The 21,457-nt window shown below is 36.3% G+C and overlaps 1 protein-coding gene across 1 annotated transcript in view; it reads right to left on the bottom strand.

The window, feature by feature from the left end:
- Positions 1 to 1,873: 1,873 nt before the first annotated feature.
- The window catches only part of unc5db (unc-5 netrin receptor Db), a 102,314-nt gene continuing 82,730 nt past the window's right edge, over positions 1,874 to 21,457 (bottom strand). Inside the window, exons 8-17 of the mRNA XM_043239837.1 lie at positions 21,173 to 21,205; positions 19,256 to 19,441; positions 15,813 to 16,169; positions 14,904 to 14,988; positions 10,607 to 10,778; positions 8,459 to 8,686; positions 7,027 to 7,176; positions 4,744 to 4,908; positions 3,565 to 3,743; positions 1,874 to 2,525 (exon numbers count right to left, since the gene is read on the bottom strand). Of these exons, the coding sequence (XP_043095772.1) occupies positions 2,342 to 2,525; positions 3,565 to 3,743; positions 4,744 to 4,908; positions 7,027 to 7,176; positions 8,459 to 8,686; positions 10,607 to 10,778; positions 14,904 to 14,988; positions 15,813 to 16,169; positions 19,256 to 19,441; positions 21,173 to 21,205 (1,739 nt within the window). The 3' untranslated portion in view covers positions 1,874 to 2,341. The remainder of the gene's footprint in view (positions 2,526 to 3,564; positions 3,744 to 4,743; positions 4,909 to 7,026; positions 7,177 to 8,458; positions 8,687 to 10,606; positions 10,779 to 14,903; positions 14,989 to 15,812; positions 16,170 to 19,255; positions 19,442 to 21,172; positions 21,206 to 21,457) is intronic.

Raw genomic sequence — 21,457 nt, forward strand, 5'->3', positions numbered from 1 at the left:
CACTAGAAAAGCTCTTGACCCCTGCATATCAGTGTAATATAGTGTTTTTTTGTTGTTGTTTTTTTTTTACTGATATCTTACAGTACATTTGCATGATTCAAAACCATCTTAACCTGTACAACATTCATCATTTACAGAAGTTATACAAGGCACAAGAATCATAATTTGAAGCAAAGGCCTAAATATAACATGAACGTGGGACGGATAAGCGTTGTTGACTCGACCATTCAAAGGCTTGAACATACCACTATAAATGCGGCCTACAATAATGGGGCAAAATCTTAAGTTTGGTTTGTAGCCATTTCTGGAATTAAGTTTGTTTTAATTCCGTAAGTTTAACATTGTGTTCCAATATTTGGACGTAAATGCGAAAATGAATAAAGAGCGCCGATGTGATTTTCTTTAGAGGAGTGACATCAAATTTGCTAATGAATTAAAATAAAGGAAACGTAACGAATTAAATTTGGAGGGCTATCTACAGTAATAAACACATCAAACAGGCTGCTGTTCTTAGTGCTACTTAACATAAAGTTAATAAAGCTAATCGTTGAATCCCTAATCAAATTCATATTAAAAATACAAAAAATGACATTTATATAAAAAGAATATCCAGGATAAGAGATAAAAGCTTAACATTTTAAGTCAGTGGCAAGCATAGTGGCTAGAACACTAAAAACCAACTAAAACGAGCTCTTGGAGGCATTTCTGTTCGAGAGAGAGAGAGGTTAATGAAGTAGATGACTTGGAAGAGGAGGACAACGGGTTTTTTTTTTTCCTGCACTTCTGACAGCATTTTTCCACACAGCTCTTTTCCTTTTATCAGACCTTAATTATAACTCTCACTGCTCACCGGTCCATGTTCCTCTATTGTGTTTCCCACCGCACGGCGGAATTTGGTCAGAGGAGATAAGAGAGGCTTCATTTCACAGAGGTCTCTCGGAGCTCTTTCCTTTTCAGATGCATTTCAAAAGAAAGCTATAAGCGGTAACAAAAGGGACGCGCTGCCGTTTGCGTGGCTTAAGTAAACGCTTCTTCTGGTCAATATTAGTTTCAGGCCTAACGCTCTATAAAAGGCATGATACCATCCTGCTGTCTGCCCTGATGACTCAAACGCGCTCACAGGAACAGCGAAGCATCTGAGCGAGCGGGTTACGCTTCGAGTTTTTTAAGCAAAAAACATAATGGATTTTTAACCCTCTAACCTGCGTAAATGAGCTTCTTTTCTAATGCGCAGTACTCCGCAATAGCCGAAAACAAGGTTAGTATCTTTATATTACCATATATTGTTCAGAATAATCCCTCGACCCATTCCAATAAAAAAAAAAGTGCTGTTGTGAGTCACGATCACAAAGTGTATTTCCCTCTCTTCCCTTCTCTAAACGTCATATAGTGCAAACAAAGCACACGTCAGTAGTAACATGCAGAAGGGATATAAATACTTTGCAACTCTGGAACACTGGTGAAAAAAAAGGAAAATATTAAAGGGATAGTTCAGCCAAAAATAAATAATCTTCAAACAAAACAAGATATTTTGAGGGTTTTAGATTCCATTGTTTTTTGTGTGTATATAATACAAATAGAAAAACTAAAACTATTTGCATACCAACATTTTTCATAATATCTTCCTTTATGTTCCAAATAGTTCTGTCAAAAATGCATTCAAAATAAAAGTTTCTGAATTACATAATGTATGTGTGCTGTGTATATTATGTATATATTTTAGATTTTTATATATTAAATATATTTAGATATAAATTATGTGAATATAAATATATACATGTATATATTTAAAAAATACATACTGCTTGTGTGCTTATTTATATATACATAACATACACAGTGACGGCACACACTTATATATTATTTAAACAAAAATGTATTTTAATGCAATAAATCGCATTTAATCATTTGACGACACTAGTTCTAAAGGGAAAAAGTCAAAAAGTGACATGAGGGTGAGTGATTTCTGGATGGACTATTCCTTTAATTGTAATGCTGACACAAGGAAATGCTCAAAAACATCCCAGTCTGGTCACTATTCAAATCCCACACAATAATAATAATACTAATAATAATAAAATCATAAACACAGAGGAAAGACTAAGGCGTAATTGTAATGAAAGTTGTGATGTCTTGGCACTTTAAAAAAAGTATTTTGAAGCTGTTAAATCTGTGCCAAATTCATACCAACTCATACTTTCTTCGCACATGTACAGATATGTGTAACCGTCTGATTGGTCGCATTTTGTCGAGTCTTCTGTCAGACTGGGTATGCCTCAGCTGGCTCTGCTTGGACTCCAAACTGAAGATGCTGGGGGACTGCACCTGGTGAAGTAGTCCTTCAGAATGTAAAGTCTGTTTCTTTGTCATCTGGACTCTGAGGCAGACTTTTACAGTGGATCTTTCCGATCTCCTCCAAAGCACTTGCAAGGGAGTCAAGATCTCCACTGTCCTGATGCCTGGCCTCCCAGAGACTGAGAATGACAGCAGAGGGACTCTTCTGCTTGGTAAAGTAGGACAAGTTCCTGTACAGAAAGGAAACACGGTTCACAAGAGATGACGACTTTATTTAAGTACAAAGCAAGATCATATTATATATGTCAACCTTCTATCCCATAGACAATATTTGCAAGCCCATCTGGATAACTTTTTGTTATTATATTTGCATTAAATTATATGTGCATTATAGGCTATCATTGTGTAGCATTTTCTGCTGAAATGAATACACAACTTGTGATGTTACTTGTAATGTGCCAGTAGATGGCAGTGTTGTAATACAATTCCAAATTCGAACCGTCACGTGACATAGGTTCAAGAAAAGGTAACAAGATGCTTGCTTTCTGAATAAATATGAATTGCCATTTATTGCAAACAGCACAAATTACAGAGCTGCAACACCGGTTCATGTCTTCATAACTGATGCATTTATGTCTTAGTAGCACAAATGCAATGAAAAACGTCTTCAGTTGAATCAGTTCTCTTTATTTGCATGGTTTCATTTTGTTGAGTTACTTGGATGCAACTCTTTAGTTCAAATATATATATATATATATATATATATATATATATATATATATATATATATATATATATATATAATATATAAAATGGAACTGTTTAGTTTACACACACACACACACATATATATATATATGCAAAACTAAGCAGATCCATTTTAGACCCAACTGATAAATAAAACAATCAGATTTAAAAGAAAAGTTTAGGGCTTGGATTACGTTCAGCTCAAATATGGATCTATTCTACTGTACACAGAAAAAAAAATCTATAATCTACCAATGTGCCATACAATAGTCTTCATAGATAAAGGGAAGGTGGTGGCTCTTCTATCTCTCAAATCTCTAGTGGTTCTTTAACTTCTAACCTTTGTAGAAACTGAATTCAATAAAGATGAAAAGCCTGAGGAGTATGAGTTCTGAGTGAAATGATCGAGCAAAGTGGAGTGCAGTCTCAGCTTATTATTCAAGGGCATTGTTAAAGTGAGCACTGCTGCAATAAGTTTCAATCAGTCCTGTTGCCTTGGTTACATCTCTCTCTAGCGCTCACCTTTGAATGTGGAGTTTCTGAGCTAAGAGCTGCCAGTCCTTGCCCTTGGCGTTGGCAGTATCGAAGGTGGTGCATATCCGCTGACGTATGGACAGGGGGATTTTGAAGGCTTTGGCCCCCGTCTGTGAAGTCACTGTGCAATCTGCCTGCATAAAAAATGGGACTATCTCTTTCTCACTCTGAAAGAAAAAAAAAACAAAACATGATTTTGGCGTGCAATATGTTAAACTACAAAGAAGCTTGAAGGAAACTTTACCCATGTACTAAAAAACATTAGGTCAGAAGTACTAAACAGGGCAAATTAACATGAAACCGCAATCCCCTAAAAGTGCATACGCACTTGTGAGCAAATTTAAGAACAAAGTCCCAGCCGGATCATTTACATAATAACCAACGCGAACTACCAAGAGCAGTGCGAATTAGCAATTACTGGAGCGATGACAAGCACAAAGTAGGCTGAGACATACTTTTTTGGGCAGTAAATTGACAACTGAAAACCTTAGTATATCACACTGCATGACAGTATACTCTTCTGCCACATAGTTTGCACTAAAAGGGAATCTCTTACTAATACATTTGAAATAAGGTCAGCTGCAAAAATAACTGTCCACACCTTTTCATCACAAATTTTACACTGAACATCCTTAGTAAATCCTGACTAGCTTTTAAAGCCAAAAGAAAGTTTGAGCTAGCACAAGTTTTAAGTAAATCTGTAGTAACTTATAGAGGAGTCACTGCCATGTGATTCTCAATTCAAATAGGCACCTTCTCAAGCAGTCATACTGCAGAAGAACTATTTCTTGCTCCCTAATGAATTTTTTTAGGGAGTAGTCCTTGGCATGAAGGACATTTCAATAAACTAAAGAAACTATAAGAACCTTCTGCACAATGGAAAGTTTCCACGGATGTTAATCGCTCCTCAAGGAACCATAAATGACAATAAAGAATTTTTAAGAATTTTATGAGTTTATGGTATAGATTAGATATCAATAGCAGCATATTTGATATGAGAGCTGCACTGAAATGTTTAAATAATTTTTCATGGCATCAGAGCTTGATAGCATTGATAGTCACTGAAAACATCAAAATATCTTTACACTTAAAATTATTCCACAGAATAAAATGAACACTAGGCCGAGACACAGATGTTATTAAACCCAGTGACATTATCAATCTGACCTCTCCCACTGAGGTGTAGACCTGCAGGATCTGCTCGTGACCTTTGACCTGCCGCACACTGATCTTGCAGGAGAGCTGGGTGGTTGAGGCGCTATGTCTCTGCAGTGAGAAGGCACAGTGCACAGGCTGCTGGTTACTATACCACACTTGGGTGAAGGAGAATTCCTGCAGCGGGATGAGGACACCAGAAATAAAGAGAAGAAGAGAGAGAGATCAGAGAGCTGAGTCAGGGAAAGTGCCTGATCCATGAAAAATGTGGAAGCATACGTGTTAAGAGACTCGTCTTTGAGACCGTCAGTACAAAAGACACAAACTTTAATCCCTGCTAATTCCGATGATAGGGGTCAGTGCTGGGGTATGTACAACACACCATATCTGGGAGCAGGGCAGCAGAAGGGAAAGCAATTGCCTTTGATGTATAATTAATTTCTGTGAAGCAGCACGTCTGCAGGGAGTGTCCTTGACCTCTCCCACACAGTTTCTCCAGCCCTGCATATTGAAATGACCTGCGAGATGCTCCATGTCAACAGTAATAGGAACCCTGAGCAGAGATGCTTGATGGGACAGCAGATGCCTTAATGCCGGGATTAATTTCTCCCTCGAGTAGGCATACTTAAAGCATGTTCCAGGAGGCAGAAGAACCTCTGAACTGATCAAATGCTTAAAACTAGAACCAAACACTCGTCACTTTGTATCTGCAGGCTAGGTAGGAGAGCATCGTCTTCAGAGTTTAAACTTGTAGTGCTGTATGGATAAATACTAAAACTATTACTCTATGCTTCCTATAAGAGGTTCACACATGCAGATTAGATTATTTAAAAAAAATGAATTTTTTTTTTTGCTCATCAAAAAAGCACAGAATAGTCAGGAAAGCATATTTAAAACTTTCTATTTTTGTCTTGTTTTGCAGTACAAATTTCATAGGATGTTAAGACATGACACAATTTCTTTGCAAATTTGAAGCTAAATTTCATAAAATATTAAGATTTGTTTCCAGAGAATAGTTAATTTTTTCCTACTTCACTTGCTAACTGTTTTTATTAAATAATAAGAATGAACAAAAACAATTAGTCAGTAAATACAAGTGACATCAAGATGGCAGTTTTTTGTGCTTAAGAAATATTTAATTAAATTTATGTTCACTAAAACAAGTTTTAATATCTTACTAAATGACTGGGAAAAACAGAACAAAAATCTTTATTACATAAAATCATCTCATATTATCTGTACTCTACAAAAAGTCTGGATAATTTTTTCCCTTAACCCAAATGTCCTTCGGGTCATTTCATTGGGTTATTTTTATTGTTTTTACCAAAGTGCTGGATAGTTTTTGGTTAACTATGTTGCTGTGTAACTCAGTATTGTGTAGCCAAATTTGTGAGGAGTCTTCTTAAATGAAATATTAAATTATTATATATTCAATTATTGTTTTCCTGTCAAACTGTAGAAACTGGAAAATTCATGTCTCTTTGCAGCAGCAGGTTGACATAACACACTGAAAATTCTGCACTATGCTTTTTTAACATCTTTTTTTGTAATCAGCAGTGTTCTGTTTGAATATTTGTTTACAGTATGTGCAAGTTACAAAGAAAAATTACAATGCATAAATTTTTTAAGAGATACAAGTTATTTTCTACTTTTTACATGACTATATATAAAATTACATATTTTTGGAAGAGATGCTGGTCTACTTTTGTCATTGCAATATTCATTTATTTTGTTAGAAAACATTTTTTAGGAAACATGCTTTTAACAAGAAAACTAAAATGTCACTTTTTTTCATAAGATGTCTTCATTTCAAGCAAGCTTTGATTTCAATAGTTATATTGAAATATCAACCATAAATAGTTTGTTTCCTTCAATTATTTTAAAATCACAAATATATTCCACATTCAAATATATTTTTACACTACTTTATCTAGTATGTTATTTGTTACACATATTGAAACGTATGAACTGTCCCTGTCCATTGCAGAACAAATTATATTAAATTGAAATTGAAATTACTAACTTTCAGCAGGTTGTTCAACCCAGCACTGTCAAATAACGACCCTGCAATTGTGTATAAAACTCAACAACCTGGGTCAAAATAACCTCGCATGTGTTCTGTCCATTATTTACCTAGTACTGATTTGCCAAATAGACTGACAGGGGTCATTTTTGTATTCAGCATTTTTTTTAGCATGTGTAGACTAGCTTTACCTTAGCTGTCTACAACACAGTTGTGCAGGCAGCTGCCTTTACAGTACTGGTCAGATCAGGTTACCAATGTTAGCATGTTACCTGACAGGTGGTGAAGGGTTTGATGCTCCACAGAAACTGAGGGATATCCTGGATGGACACCTGCAGACTGAGGCAGTTTCCTTTGAAGAACAGCATCTTGGGCTCCTCGAGAAGCTGACCTCCTCTGCTGGTTTCAGCAGTAACCACTCTCTGCAAAAATGTAAGTACAGGAAAAACAAAATGAGAACACTGGGGGAAAATATAGGGAAGTGGTATAGAAAGAAAATGTAGACAGACTAAACAGCCATAACCAAGAACCACGGTATTGCAGCTAGTCCATTTAAGGAGGTGCTGAATGTTTAACCAGTTCAAAAAAGAATTCACTGCAATGGCTGAAATACTAAAGTCAATTTAAAGTGTAACATCTTTTCACTCCATTATAGTTAATATTCAATATAAGAAATATTATCAGAACTTGATTTTAAGGAGCTAAAAAAAGGTACAGTGTTTGAAAGGAACAAAAGTTCTACAGCGGATAAACATTCAGAAATATAAAAAAAGAGCATTCAAACAAAGTGCTGGTTAAAGCTTTGAAAAGAAACTTGAATTTAAATTGATTACTGGCTTCTTTGATTTCTAGCATGGCAGTGTTCATCTGTCAAACTGCTTTGTGTTTCACTGCATTGCAAAGATGAGTGTTCTCTTTGAGTGCGCGTGTGTGTGTGTGCACGCATCTGTGTATATGAGCGCACAGAAATCTGAGCACTCATGCAAGACAACAGTAATTGACTTTGACTTTTGTATCCCCTGGTTGTATGTTTGAAAATAGCACTGACCAAAGCAGGCTTTCTGATCACACAATTAACCCATCATTTTAATCCCGCTCTTTTACCATACTTGTTTATCTGAAAAACAATGCTACAGTCTGTTATTCGCCTTTAAAAATGTGCATTCCAGCCCAGAATGTCGGCCTCTGTTTTAGCCAGTTTACCCAATTGTGTTTCAGAACCACGGGTTGACAATTGGCGAGTCTGAGTAGGAGGGGCCAGGTAAAAAAAACTAAAAAAACCTCTCCAGTATTTTGAATTTTGACTGCAATACCTAGTGTCAATCTTACATACAGCACCTTTAAGAATTACAAGCCATGAACCAAACCACCCGGTTACAAGGTGAACCAAAACTTAAAAACTTTGATTTAAAGCAAAAAAGTATTTTCAAAAAAGGTTTTTTCAATTGATCTTGGATGGCCTAAAGATGAGTATATTCTCATAAAAATTTAATTTTTGGGTGAACTACAAGCCCAAAAAGCACTGTTAGTGTCATCCATATTAAAAACAGCTGAGCACGATATCACTGGCTCCCTTATAGCTCAGTAATTTATTATTAAAAATCAGTTCCCCTACGGAAATGAATGGGATTTTTACTTTTAGAACCTGATTGTTACACTCTATTTGAGAAATGCGATTGTGACCACGTCCTGTTCTGCTGTCACCTGAAAGGCATGCGGTGTGTCGTCTACACAGTGCACTCGCAGGCTGTAGTCCATGGAGGAGGCCTCCATACTGCCGAACACAGCAATCCTTAGTCTCTTTATGGCAGCATCTGTGATAGGTTCCCCCACTAGTGCATAACAGCCCGGCTGATCCAGCAACAAGTGACAGTTATGCGAGTCCATCAGGCAATAGCAGGAGGTTGATTCCTCATCTACTGACATTATATCCTGTGAACCAAGAAAGAACTGTTCAAATCATGGTAATGTGACTCGTTCACAAAATATAAAAGTTTTTTAACTGTTTAATGAATAGTTGCATTCATTGTATGAAATTAACTTTAAAGCGATAAGTTGTAAGTTAAGTTATAATCAAATATTCAAATAATTTTTTTCATCCAGGTGAAGTATTAACTGAGCAGTCATAATAAAATTGTAGGAAACATTAGAAATTATATTTAATTAACCTTATCAGTTCTTTATCAGCTAACAAGTTTATCAGAAGCTGCGCGTGCCAAGGAGCTGTCTATAATGTCTAATTCTAAAACAGGAAACAATTCTATGATATGAAATGGTACACATGATTTAAAAAAAAAATGATAATTCAATCAAGATGTAGGATGCAGTGAATTTGTTTTGGTGCCCAGTGCTATGAAAGTTCAAAGTGAAATGGTACTGCCCGCAAAACATCTCATAAACGTAACATTAGGGTTTCTCATTGGAATGGAAGCCTTCAAAGAAACCATCTTCGTAACGACTGACTTGCAGCTACTGCAAGATTTTTTTTTTAACTCAGCGTGTGAAATAATCTCAGCACAGCCCATATTTTTACCAGCGATCAGTGGAAAAAGCTAAATTCAGTCTGCCACACTGACTTAGAATCACTCACAAATCACATATCAGCGAGGTCACTTCTGTATTTCTTTGACAAGGTTAGGCTAACATCAAGTCAAGCACATTCATATAATACAGGTTCTTTTCATTTTTCTGACAGACGACCATTTATTTATGTGACTGCAGCTCTTCAAAGCAACGTAAATATCAAACAGAATGACCTCCTCAGATAAAAAGTATGTGGAGCATGTGGAAGGGATAGAAACTGTACTACTGCAGTCTTTCTTTGACAAGTCTGTGATTTAACCAGCAGTTTTTATGTAATTACTTCAGTCATCACCAACATTGGAGCTGTCACTGGTTCAAAAAAAACTGTTAAAAGCCAGGGAAAAACTGACAGCAAATGTATTTTCGTAAGGACTGCTGGTTGTAATCTCAAGGATAAGTACCGTGCTTTGGAACAATCTGAAATTCATCTAAATAATGACTCAGGCTGGTGGTTCAGCACAAAAAGGAGGTTATTATCTAATCGCCTTCAGTAATGCTAGTGGCTCACAATAAACACACTCTGTGCCGCTACGGTAAACTTTCATTAATACATCAACTTTCAAACCCGTGATGACAGAGTTTAGGTAGAGAAAAGCACATTGGAACTAGGACGAATGTGAGTGATTGTAGTAGGGTCAGGAGGGAGGTCCTGTCCATGACTCCCGTCCTGATTGCCTCGTGTCAGCTCTTATTTCAGGTGGTCCTCTAGAACAACCAGATCGATATATCCTAGGTCTGATGGGGCGCCTTGTCCTGATGCTCCTGCTGTTTGACTGCCATGAACTGTGTGTCTTCCCAGCTATTACAGGCTGTAATTGTTTTTTTCTTGAGCACTTCACTGCCGTAGCCTCCTCTGAGGAACTGCTGTCCCCAGATCTCTTGTCAAAAGCACACAATCGCCTAATCAACACATTTTTAAAACACTCACAGCCTCAAAGGCTGCTATGAGCTTTTACAGGATGCTGTTCAAATTAATTTCACTCAATTTTATCATGGCACATGTTGCCAGGTTAACCGTTTCAAACAACTTCGGAAATGTATCTAAATGGCAACATAAACGTTCAATTGTCAGGGGCTGGTGGTATATGTGTTGAATCAATTTTTTTTAATGTTATGTTGACAAAGGTTGTCTGTGCATTGTACTATATTGGCCCTTCGCAAATAATTGAGAATGTTTTTAATCTGGCTTAGGAGTCACACAGAAAAGAATTTGAAATGAATTTGCTGTAAAAAAAAAAAAAAACACAGAAGTCATGTCTTTGTTCCTACCTCCCACTTGTTGTCCTTGGTTTGTCTCTTGAGTTTAATGTTCCAGTTTTCTGCGCTGACTTCAGCACAATGAGCTATCGTCATGGCAACAGGATAGGACAGGTTCAGCCCCGGAGGTCCATACGTGATCTCTGGCCCTAACAGAATCTCACACCTTTCCTCTGACTGGTCACTAGTATACAGAATAAAAAAACAAAAAGATAAATATTAATATATCACTGATGATTTCAGAAGAAATCTCATTACTTATTTTGAAATTAATAAAATATACCCAGGGTCAGTATTTTTTTAAAGAAATTATTAAAATTAAATTAAAAATTAATAATTTTATTTCATTAACACTAGACCCCTTTTGCCCATACTTAAAATCATCGACATATTTAGCTAAATCAAATAAAAACACACTGACAGAAAAAAGACTCAACTTTTGTTTTACTGCATGAATAATAGAATGCCGAACTCTGTCACGTCTGCAGTGTACGGAATCATTACAAACACGACTCAGAGAACCTTGATTTGGGGAAGCTACTGATTCTCTGAGGGCACTGGAGTCATTTAGCAGCTCTTGCATATTCATTAGTCATTGCTTATGATCTTCTGGCTATTATCTCTACCTTCCATCTTTTCCTTGTGGTGGCAAACCATAGCATAAAATGCATTAATGAGAAAGAGTTAATGAAGGCTTTGGCCTTTTATGCAAATTTAAAGGTAAAAAAATGAAACAGAAAGGAAAGGAAAGCATTTTGGTTGTCAACACTACATAGTCTGTACAACATGAAAATGCATACATACATAATGTGTCCATATTGTTTTTATTTTTTTAGCAATATATATATATATATATATATATATATATATATATATATATATATATATATATATATATATATATATATATATATATATATATATATATATATATATATATATATTAAAAGCAGGGCTGTGAACAACAGTTGCATACTGTATTTAGCCAACACTGATAATATAACAAATTACTTATAGATAAAAAGTTATGTAGTAAAATACAAAAGCTACACTTTTTTTTCTCATACTTCAAATAAAGCACCAAAAGTGCCATACACATCCAAAGTTTTGTTCTTTTTGTTTTTCCACTTTGTAATAGAAAAATCACTCCAAACTGAAAATCTAGCAGGACCACAGCAGCAGAACTCGCTTTAAGGTCTTTTGCAGTATGCCCAAAGGACGCCATAAGCTTTTACAGTTTATCTGAGTTTATATTAATTCAGCTTTGCTGAAGAGGGAATAAGGACTAAAACACTCTTTACAGCCAATCAGTCTGTCCTCTTCCAAACTCTCTTCAAGTGTTCTTCTATTTACATCTAATTACTATTCAGGCATGTCAGGTCTGTAGGAACTTCAATGTGTTTCAAATCTCATTCAGGTTTAACTAAAAGAGGCTGAATGAAGGACAATGCAGGATGAATGTCTGAAACACTTCAACTGTATGTGTTTGACACTGACATCCTTGAGGTAAAAACATTGTCCTTCAATTATCGTTTCATTTCCAGGGTGTATTTGTATTCTTCATTACAACAAAACATCCGTTTGCATTTTTGAGTCAAGTATGGGGGCAGATTACCAGAGTTTTGTAAGGAACTGCACTTCTAAACAGGTTTCCACTTTTAAGCTTGCCATGTTTTTTTACAACTCTCCTCCTCATCATCAAGGGTCTTACCCGGCAAGCTTCTACGTCCGCATTGAGAAGCATTATTCAAAAAGACTGATGAGTCACTGCTAGAGGGTCAGGCTGCAGAGTGCTGGAGCATTAGCAGACACTGTAGGAGGCGACAGGCAAACTTAATGCTTCCATTATGTATTCATTCTTTCATCTGGGCATCTGACCATGACTTCAGTGTGGCAAATTGATCAGTAACTTGACTTGAAGGAATAGTTCTACAAAATTAAAAACTCTATAATCACTTACTCATTCTCGTGTTATGTGAAATTTGAATGAACTTCTTTTTTAGTGTAACACAAAAGGCGGTGTATTGCAAAGTTCAAGCAAGATGTCAAAAGCAAAGATTTCATAAAGATTACCTGTGAATAATGTCTTAACAGGCTTTGAAATAATGTGCATTCATTTTACACTGAATTATTTTTTTATACATTATAATGCTTTTTTGTCCTTTTGGGAGAATGATTATCCCAATCTACTAGCATTAAAAGAAAAGAAAATTATACAGGATTGGAAGAAGCACTAGTTTGTCATTTTAGACTATCCATTTAAGATTCGTTACAATGCTGCTACAATCCTTAATCACAAGAATCCTTAGAAAATAGTTTTTTAATACTGTGACATTATTTAGAATGACAAAGAGCAGACGACAGTCATAGCTTTAACACATATGCAAAATCTATTGTTCCAAGATAATATCATTGTAGATGTTTTTATAGGCCAGAAACCATAAACAAAAAGCAGACACAAAAAATGCCACAAAACAATGTCATATAAAACACTGAGCTCAAACGTGAGGTAAAAACACATTTGCTAAAGCAACCATGTCATTTCAGCAAGCTTCTTTGAGCTCTTTTTTCATGACCTGAGCACAAGTACAGTGCTGCGCCGGGGGGAGCTACCAAGCAAGTTAAATATGCAGGAAAAGCCATACAAATGCTGCTTATGTTTACAAATCGTGCGCTGTGTTAAGTGTTCTGAAGTCGTAAAGAATTATGTATGGAATAGTAATCTGCCCGCATAATTTGTGTGAAAAGGAAAGAGAAGATGTTGCAGTTTTACTTCAGTTAATTGTATATGCATGTTTTTGGAGTTTTGCATAAACAGGTAAAGACGTGCATTTACTATGAGCTTATGTTTTATTATGTCAAGTGATCTTGTTAAGTCACAACCCATTCAAAGTAGGCCACTGATCTATCTGAAGCCTTCACTTTGTGTGCACCGTTTAACATAATTTGTAAAAAAAGCTATTTATTTTCTTTATTTATATGTAAAACATTTTTAGTGAGCATAAAATTATAGGATGCACCTTGAACTTAAGGTTCCAGGGTAAATCAGTGTTCAGCCACAGACTCATAATGTTCTCATTTTGCTCTCATTTGTTGTAACTGTTTCCTCCATCATCCTGTGTCGTTATGAAGATGTATTCAGTCTGAGCAATGACAGCAAGTTGTTTTGGATCTCCTTCAGGTTTTGTCAGAGTGCAACAGTCATATTGTCTCCAGAGACACATCAAGGCTCACGCAGGGTCATTACCTTTACATGCTGAGAATACATAATACTCTACGTGTCAAAATCTAAGACCTTTAGAAACTCTCAAGAAAGTTTTATGGGGAAAGATCTGGGTGGGGGTGTAGACCATGACCTATATATGCCAAAACAACTCGCATAAAATGATCACTCAATGATCAAGATAAAAAAAACCACTCACTTCTGTGAACTTCATGTTCAGGGTGATAAAGGAAAATCAAGTCACAGCTGGTGACACAATCAGACTTCAGCTTTTCACCTAAAAGAGTTCAATAACTCATAAAGTCAGAATTCTGCTTGTTTGCCGGAGCTTTTATGGCATTGCACATTCCAGTGTGAAGTCAGATTTCATCTCTAATATTCATAATCAGGTAAGATCAATTTAAGGCAAGAGAGTCTTGATGATGAATGTCAATTCTGTGCTTATAGTTGTTTGTTCCAACTAAAGGAATTTCTTCGCATAAATCAGACAATGCAACACCTATATAGCACAAGCACATATAAAAACATATAACGTGACAATATCAGAAATTTTCATTTACCTCATTTGCATATATTTCATCTAATGTATAATTATTTAATCTAGCAGCATTTGACTTTAAATATGTAACGTTTCAAAGCAGTAATTTTAATAAACCACAGTATAAAGTAGACGTCATATCGATTTAATGATATGCATTTAATAGCATTAACAATATAGTTACATTCTAGCAACATTGTACCACATATTTAACTATTCTAACTGAACATACTTTCATCATTGGTATAAGTAGCAGTATCATTTTCACCTGTCCTACAGCGAGAACTTCCTTTAAAGGTACCCCTTAAGGTATACCCTTGAAAGCTACTGTGTACATATATATATATATATATATATATATATATATATATATATATATATATATATATATATATATATAGTTTTTCAACATTTTATGACATTTTGTTTTCATAGCGACATTTTGTTTACATACATATAGATATATTTTTTCCCCCTATACCTTAAAGAAGAAATGCTAATGCTTATACAACATGAAAGTGATACAGATATGTCACCTATAGTCTTACCTAGAGTCTTCTTGATTTATGAGCATGTACAATTCCCAAGAGGTGTCATCAGCAATTGCCCCGTGAGGTACCAGCAAGCTTACTCCTAGAAAACCAACACCATCAACAGTGAGATACTATTTATGCAATACGCATTGATTCTTCTTTGAGCATTGAGTATTACCAATACGAGCATTTATTAACACGGTAAAAGGCTTAATAAATGTTTCCATGTTCTTATATTTACATATTAAGTGCTCATATATTATATCTGACTACAGTCTTGTGAAAGGTGAATATGTACACAAACTTAGCAGCAGATATTAAGAAGATTTTAAGAAGACAAATACTTTGTAATCCCTTTTTATTCTTTACTAATTTATTCAAGTCAGCCTACAGATATTAAAAGTACTTGTGTATTTTAATAACAAGTTATGTTTTATGCAGTCTGCCTTTATTTTCCTCAATTCGTCATGCACACTCAAAATCCGATTAACAATAATTGTGTTTTTACGTACAATAATAAAAATCCTCAGTTTTTTTTTCTCTGTAGTTTCCCTGAATCTGATGTGAAACAAAGTGTTTTTCTTTGGCCCTAAAAACACAAGGACCTCAGAGAGCGGGTTCAGTGAATTGTTGACCTTTACATGCACCAGCCCAAGAGAACATTTGGTTTTAGTGCACTTATTAGATGCAAACAGATGATTAGAGATGTTTTGCATACTGCTCACAGATACCAAAGCCACAGTTTGAGGGTGTGTAAGGGTGAACAAATGACAGTATATCTACTTTTATTAGTTGAACTCCATGTAATCCGGTTGCTAAAAGAATACAAATGGCTACAGCTCTACTGTACCTTAAGTTTAAATCCATTCATGCTCATTGCATAAAAATAGCTTGAATCTAATACAAACACATACTTTCTCTCACCTGCATTTGGAATGACTAAACGCCCACCCAGGTGCCCAAACACAGCGCTTGTCTTGAACTGTGTCTTCCTGAGTGTGTGAATGCCATTAGGAGAAATAATAGTGGTCTTCTTTCCTTCCACTGTGCTGTAGTTTGGGTGAAGGTTAGGAGGAAGAGTCTCCGGATGGGTTTTCACATGGTACTCGGCTCGGTCCGCCACACCTAGTGAAACCATAAAGGAGCTCTGAACTTTGACCTTGTCTGGCAGGGGGTCAAAGAGCTCTTTGTCTATGGAGTCCTGAAAACAGATCGGGCTGCTGTACGTCTGGCCGACAGTTATATCGGGCTGCATGGAGGAATTCAGCAGAAGTGGATTTCCTAGGGAGATGAAAACACAGTCTGTGATATTTTGGGTGTTTTATAGGAGTTGTTAATACAGGTAAAAAGTGAAAAATACAGTTAGATGTGGTCCTGACAGGCCAGCTCCAGTGCAGCACACCATGCCCTTAAAATGAAGGCGTGCAAATAGAAAAGGATTAAATATTTTATTTGCTGTTTTGGCTAAAATATTCATTTTAAGAGTGCTGGAAAAAGGAAAAAAATGTCTTATCTTGAAAAATACAACAGTGAAAAAGACAATTTTATGTATGTGAGAAAAGAAAGTGCCTTGGCACAACCTGAATTATTTATTTAGTCTTATTTTTACTGTTAAATCATTGGCCTGAAATATGGCTTTGAATAGAGTTTTAATTTTAATTTTTTCCAATATTTTACATTTTAACAAGGTCAGCAACCTTGTTTATTAACGGACTGCAAAGGGTTCATGAGTAGAAGAAAAGTTTTTTTTTTTTTTTTTTTTTAAGTACAACTGTAATTTACAGTAGTAATACATTAATGACAAAATTAGAAGTTGAGCTAAAACTAATAATACTGCTAATAATAAAGACCAAAAATAATATGAATTATAAATTATACGAAATGTCAAATTGCTATTAAATATGTATGACAAAATATTTGAAAAAAATAATGTCTTATGTTGAATGAATATATATATGCACACACACACACACACACACACATATATATATATATATATATATATATATATATATATATATATATATATATATACATACATACACACACAATTAAAACAATCAAAATAAAACCTTTACTCAAATAAGATTCAATATTTCATTTCTTTACCTGCATGTCATTTGATCATTAACCAAAGGCCAGCAAATGTACTTGTTTTTATAAACGTTCATCAAAGATTCATTGCAAGTCACGGTAGATTGTTTGTGGAAACAGTTACTTTAATGCAATGAGTCATTCTAATAGTCACATCCTTGCTCATCATTAACCATAAGCACAGTTCTTCAGTGACATCATGAGAGATTTGTGCTTTCCAGTAAAATGAATTCATTTAGCTCAGGAGGACAAACATGTATGAACTACGTCTAAATGACCTTTTTGTTTTTCAAGTTTTTAAATCTGTCACCTCCCAGCTTGAACTCAGAGCAACTCTTGGAAGGGGGTCTTCATCCCTCGCTGTTGCTCTCTCACCTTTTCCTGTCTAAGGCAGACACACACCGTCACAGAGCCCCCACGAATCATCCCGGTGCCAAAGTAGCTCTAGCACTCGAGTCACTTAGTCCTTGCTGGCCAGCTGCTGCACAGTGAGCGGTGGGAGGCAGGAGGCTAATGGGTCTTTATTTTTAGGAAAATCGTTAATTACCCCAGGCTGGGCTGATCGGTGTCAGGCGTTTGGGATATTTCTAGTCTCCATGCTTGGGCAGGTCAAGGTTTTGCAATAGGGTGATGACAGGTGTGTCTTTTAAATTCGAAAGGTCCCGCGAAAGTTCTAAGGTGTCAGAATGGAACAAATTATGGTGGAAAAATGCTGACGCATATGCACATTTGGAATGATCAACTTAAAATAACTATCATTTTAAGGTATATTCATCCCAAAGTTTTGTCATCTGTCTTTTGCAGGACATTTTAGATACAGAGATTTCAGCAGTTTTTCCATACACAAAGAAAGTCAATGGTCCAATGGTATTATTCCATAGAAGAAACTAACTCAGGTTTAGAATGACATGAGGTCAATTAACCAATACCTATAGCAGAGAACTCAACCTTATTTAGTTAAACCAGACATATTAAAGAAATTAAAACACATTAAATGCTTCCTAAACTCTCATCCACAAAATTGGTTTTCTTCAGAAGCAGGATATGATCACTGTGGGACAGAAAATCTAAAAAAAATGACAGAGAAAAATGAAAGAAAGAGACAGCAGGATGATAGGAGTTAATGAAACAGGCATGTAGTGGGCACCTTGCGGGGAAAGATCTGGAATTAGAGCTGTGATTAAAATGACTCAGTGGCTCAGATTTCAAGAGCAGACAGGCGGGCAAAGGTCTGGAGTGTCATACTGTTACCTGTGGTTTAGAGAGTCTGCTGGAATACTTTAGAAACTTTATCATAATTACACACTGAGAAAAACTGCAATAGATATCATGCAGCGAATTGAAGCAAAAAGACAAATGATAGAAATATAATGAATAACACAAAACCTACCTTAAGAGAAAATCAAAATCTAAACCTCATCAAATGCATTCAAATTTTTTGAAAACTTTTAAACTTTTAAAATGAACAACCGTTTAGAGAAGCTTCAATTGTCTCATTCTTCATCCCACATCCGTAAAATGAACATCCACTACATTCTCGTTTCCATTGCATGAGGTTTGGTCTTTCCTATGAGCTCTGATGGGAACCGGATTGGCTGTTGGAATAAGGCGCAGCGGGAGGCTGGAAGAAAGTTGGCCTTTTTAAATAGGATTGATGACCTGACAGATGCGGCTCAGCTGAGCCTTGATCCCCTCTTTCCTGTTGCATGCAAGTGTCGGGGGCGGGAGAGGGGGGGCTTGCCATCCCAAGCCTTGAGCACAGTAAACACAAGCTGCTAGTCGCAGCCTTTCACTGTGCTGTCACAAGCAGGCAGGATTGATTACCCTGCGAGGCGATGGCTATCACTTTCTCTGACCCAGAAGTGTCAGCGATGGTAATATGGACGCGTGTAGCGGAACCAAATGTGGGTCATGTGACTATAGTCCTGGTCTTATCAACAAAAGTTATCGGCACAGCTGACAAAAAGACAGAATTGAAGTCAACGTAGCATGCCTTCCACATTTACTTGTCAAAGTATTTGGAGTTTTTTTTTGGGGTGTTTGCTCAGGGGAGATGGTTTTCTGTGAGTCACATATGTTAGCGTCTTGCTGTGCAATAAATAACTCTTATGGCATGTGTAACTGTATGCTTTTTTTAAGCAATTCATTTATTTGCAATGGTCTGAATATTCATTGTGGCTTAGACTGTTATTGTGACAAGCAGTACGTACACTTCAGTAACACAACAAATCAATTAACCCAACCCAACCGCTTCATCTACAGTGAACTCTTACCCTGTCTGGTAGTTTTGAAGTTGAAGGACTGGAAGCCGCCAGCAAGAGCAGATGAGTCAATGACGTCCACTCCATACTCACTTTGACTCTTCCTGTAGAGGGTGATGGCCACTATGAGGACGACCACAGCGATCACCCCCGCAGCCAAACCAGAGTACAGTGCAACATCAATAGAGTTGTCCATGCCTGGGACACAGTCATAAACACAAACACACACACTTAGGATCCACCATTTATTGTGAAAAGATTTTAGAAAAAAAAACCTATCTTGGATAAAATACTATTGCAATAAAAATATATAGTAGTGGTATTATTATTATAAAATATAACTGTAAAGATAACTAATCTTTTATACTATCATAAGACTAATATTATCACTACTATCATTTATTATTATTATCATATCACAGTTTTTTAGTAAGCGTAAGTGAAATGTATTCACAGTGCTAGAAAAAAAATATGGCGACAAGAAAACATTTAAAGCCGTCATGCCTGGTCATTGCGGTTAGACTTGCAAATCTTTTAGACACCTGTGTAAATGGAACAGGTGCAATATGCACATGTTTAGCAGTGTATAAAGATATGCTTGGCACGTGAGGGCAGTTTGGGAGGTGTGAATTCCAGGGCTCTTACTACTTTAATAACTGGCAGGGTGCTGTGCCAACACCCCACGCAATGATACATCTGTTCAGCTGGCATCTACAGCACTGGCCCAAGTGACCTCTGCAGCAGGAGGGTTGGGCAGACAGAACTCGCCAGATCACAAAGGACACAGAGGACATTAATCATGCGGTGAAAGGAAGAATATGCTTATAAAACTACAGCGCTGCATTTCAAATATCCTGACGCACTACAGAAAGTTGAACAGGATTACACGCTTCAAACTGGAAACAAGTTTCTGTCCAAGGGTAAAGGTGAATTAATTGCACGTCCATCATGGAAGAGATTTAATAGATTCAATTAGAAGCATTATAACCCAGCTCACACATCAATGCACACGGAGGAGTCTCAGAGTCACGTCACTGTAACAATGCAGAAGCACCTGGTGCTAATACATATTTAAAATCATGTTTTGCAAAGTGCCTCAATATGGTTAAAATAATACACGGGGAGAAATTAAGACATAATATGCTTGACGAGGTGAGTTAATATTCAATGATTACACCTCGTTGCTTCCTCTAAATATAGCACATGTTCAAGCGCCACATCCAATCACTCAATCTCTCTAATCTAAAAAGGACACAATACATTGACTGGCACTTTGAAATTCTCTGAAATGGATATGCAAAAAAATATCGATAAGGAAACTTGCAGAGTACTTAGAGCTATGCTGAGAAAATTACCTAATTCTTTACCAGCATCTTTGTCTTTTACTAGCAGAGAAAACATCCTGTTTTTAGAGAAAAATTGGTCAAATATTAACAAATTAATTTAATTTCTCCAGTTATTAGTATGTGTTTATACTATAAATTGTAAGCATATTATTTGATTATATATTCTCCAAAATACCATTTTTGCATTACAAAATCTCTCATTTGTAAAGTTTACTTGCTGTGGATGCTTCGGTCGGCTTGCGATTTCCATACTAAAATTCAAATTGAGAGACAGATTGGATACTTGCTAATTAATCTTTTGCATCCTTTTTCCACTTTGTTGAAAATGACACCTGCTGTCAGCATAATGATACAGGTAACCAAGCATACAAGTGAAGACATATGAGGGGAGTGAGCTTATCTTAATCAAGGTGGAAGAGAAAAAACAGCCATCAAACAAATTGTCACAAATGTTAAAAAAAAAAGAAAAGGTTATGTAAAATAACTCAAACACAAGTTCACTCGACAGTGGCAACAGCTTATTGTGTTGCTTTATTCCCTCGTCTATAAGGCAATTATGAATTCACGTGGAGGAGGCACTCACTCTGAGGCTTAACATCATGCATCAGCTTCCCATCTGCAGGGAAAAAGAAACAGAAAGAAAGGGAGAGAGAGAGAAAGAAAGGGAGAGAGAATTACAGTCCACCCCTGTAATACTTATTACAAATCTGCTCTCTGATTCACATCACGGGTAGATGTCCAACTGCAGGCTATGCCAACATCAGCTGTGGATACTGTTGCTCGGCATTGTTGCCATGGGAAGCTACTGGCAGATGGTTTTGGATCACTTAGGCTGCAGGATGTTTCCATCCTTCATTAAGGAGGAGAA

Source organism: Puntigrus tetrazona, chromosome 5 (genome assembly GCF_018831695.1).
Source record: "Puntigrus tetrazona isolate hp1 chromosome 5, ASM1883169v1, whole genome shotgun sequence".
NCBI classification, from domain to species: Eukaryota; Metazoa; Chordata; class Actinopteri; order Cypriniformes; family Cyprinidae; genus Puntigrus; species Puntigrus tetrazona.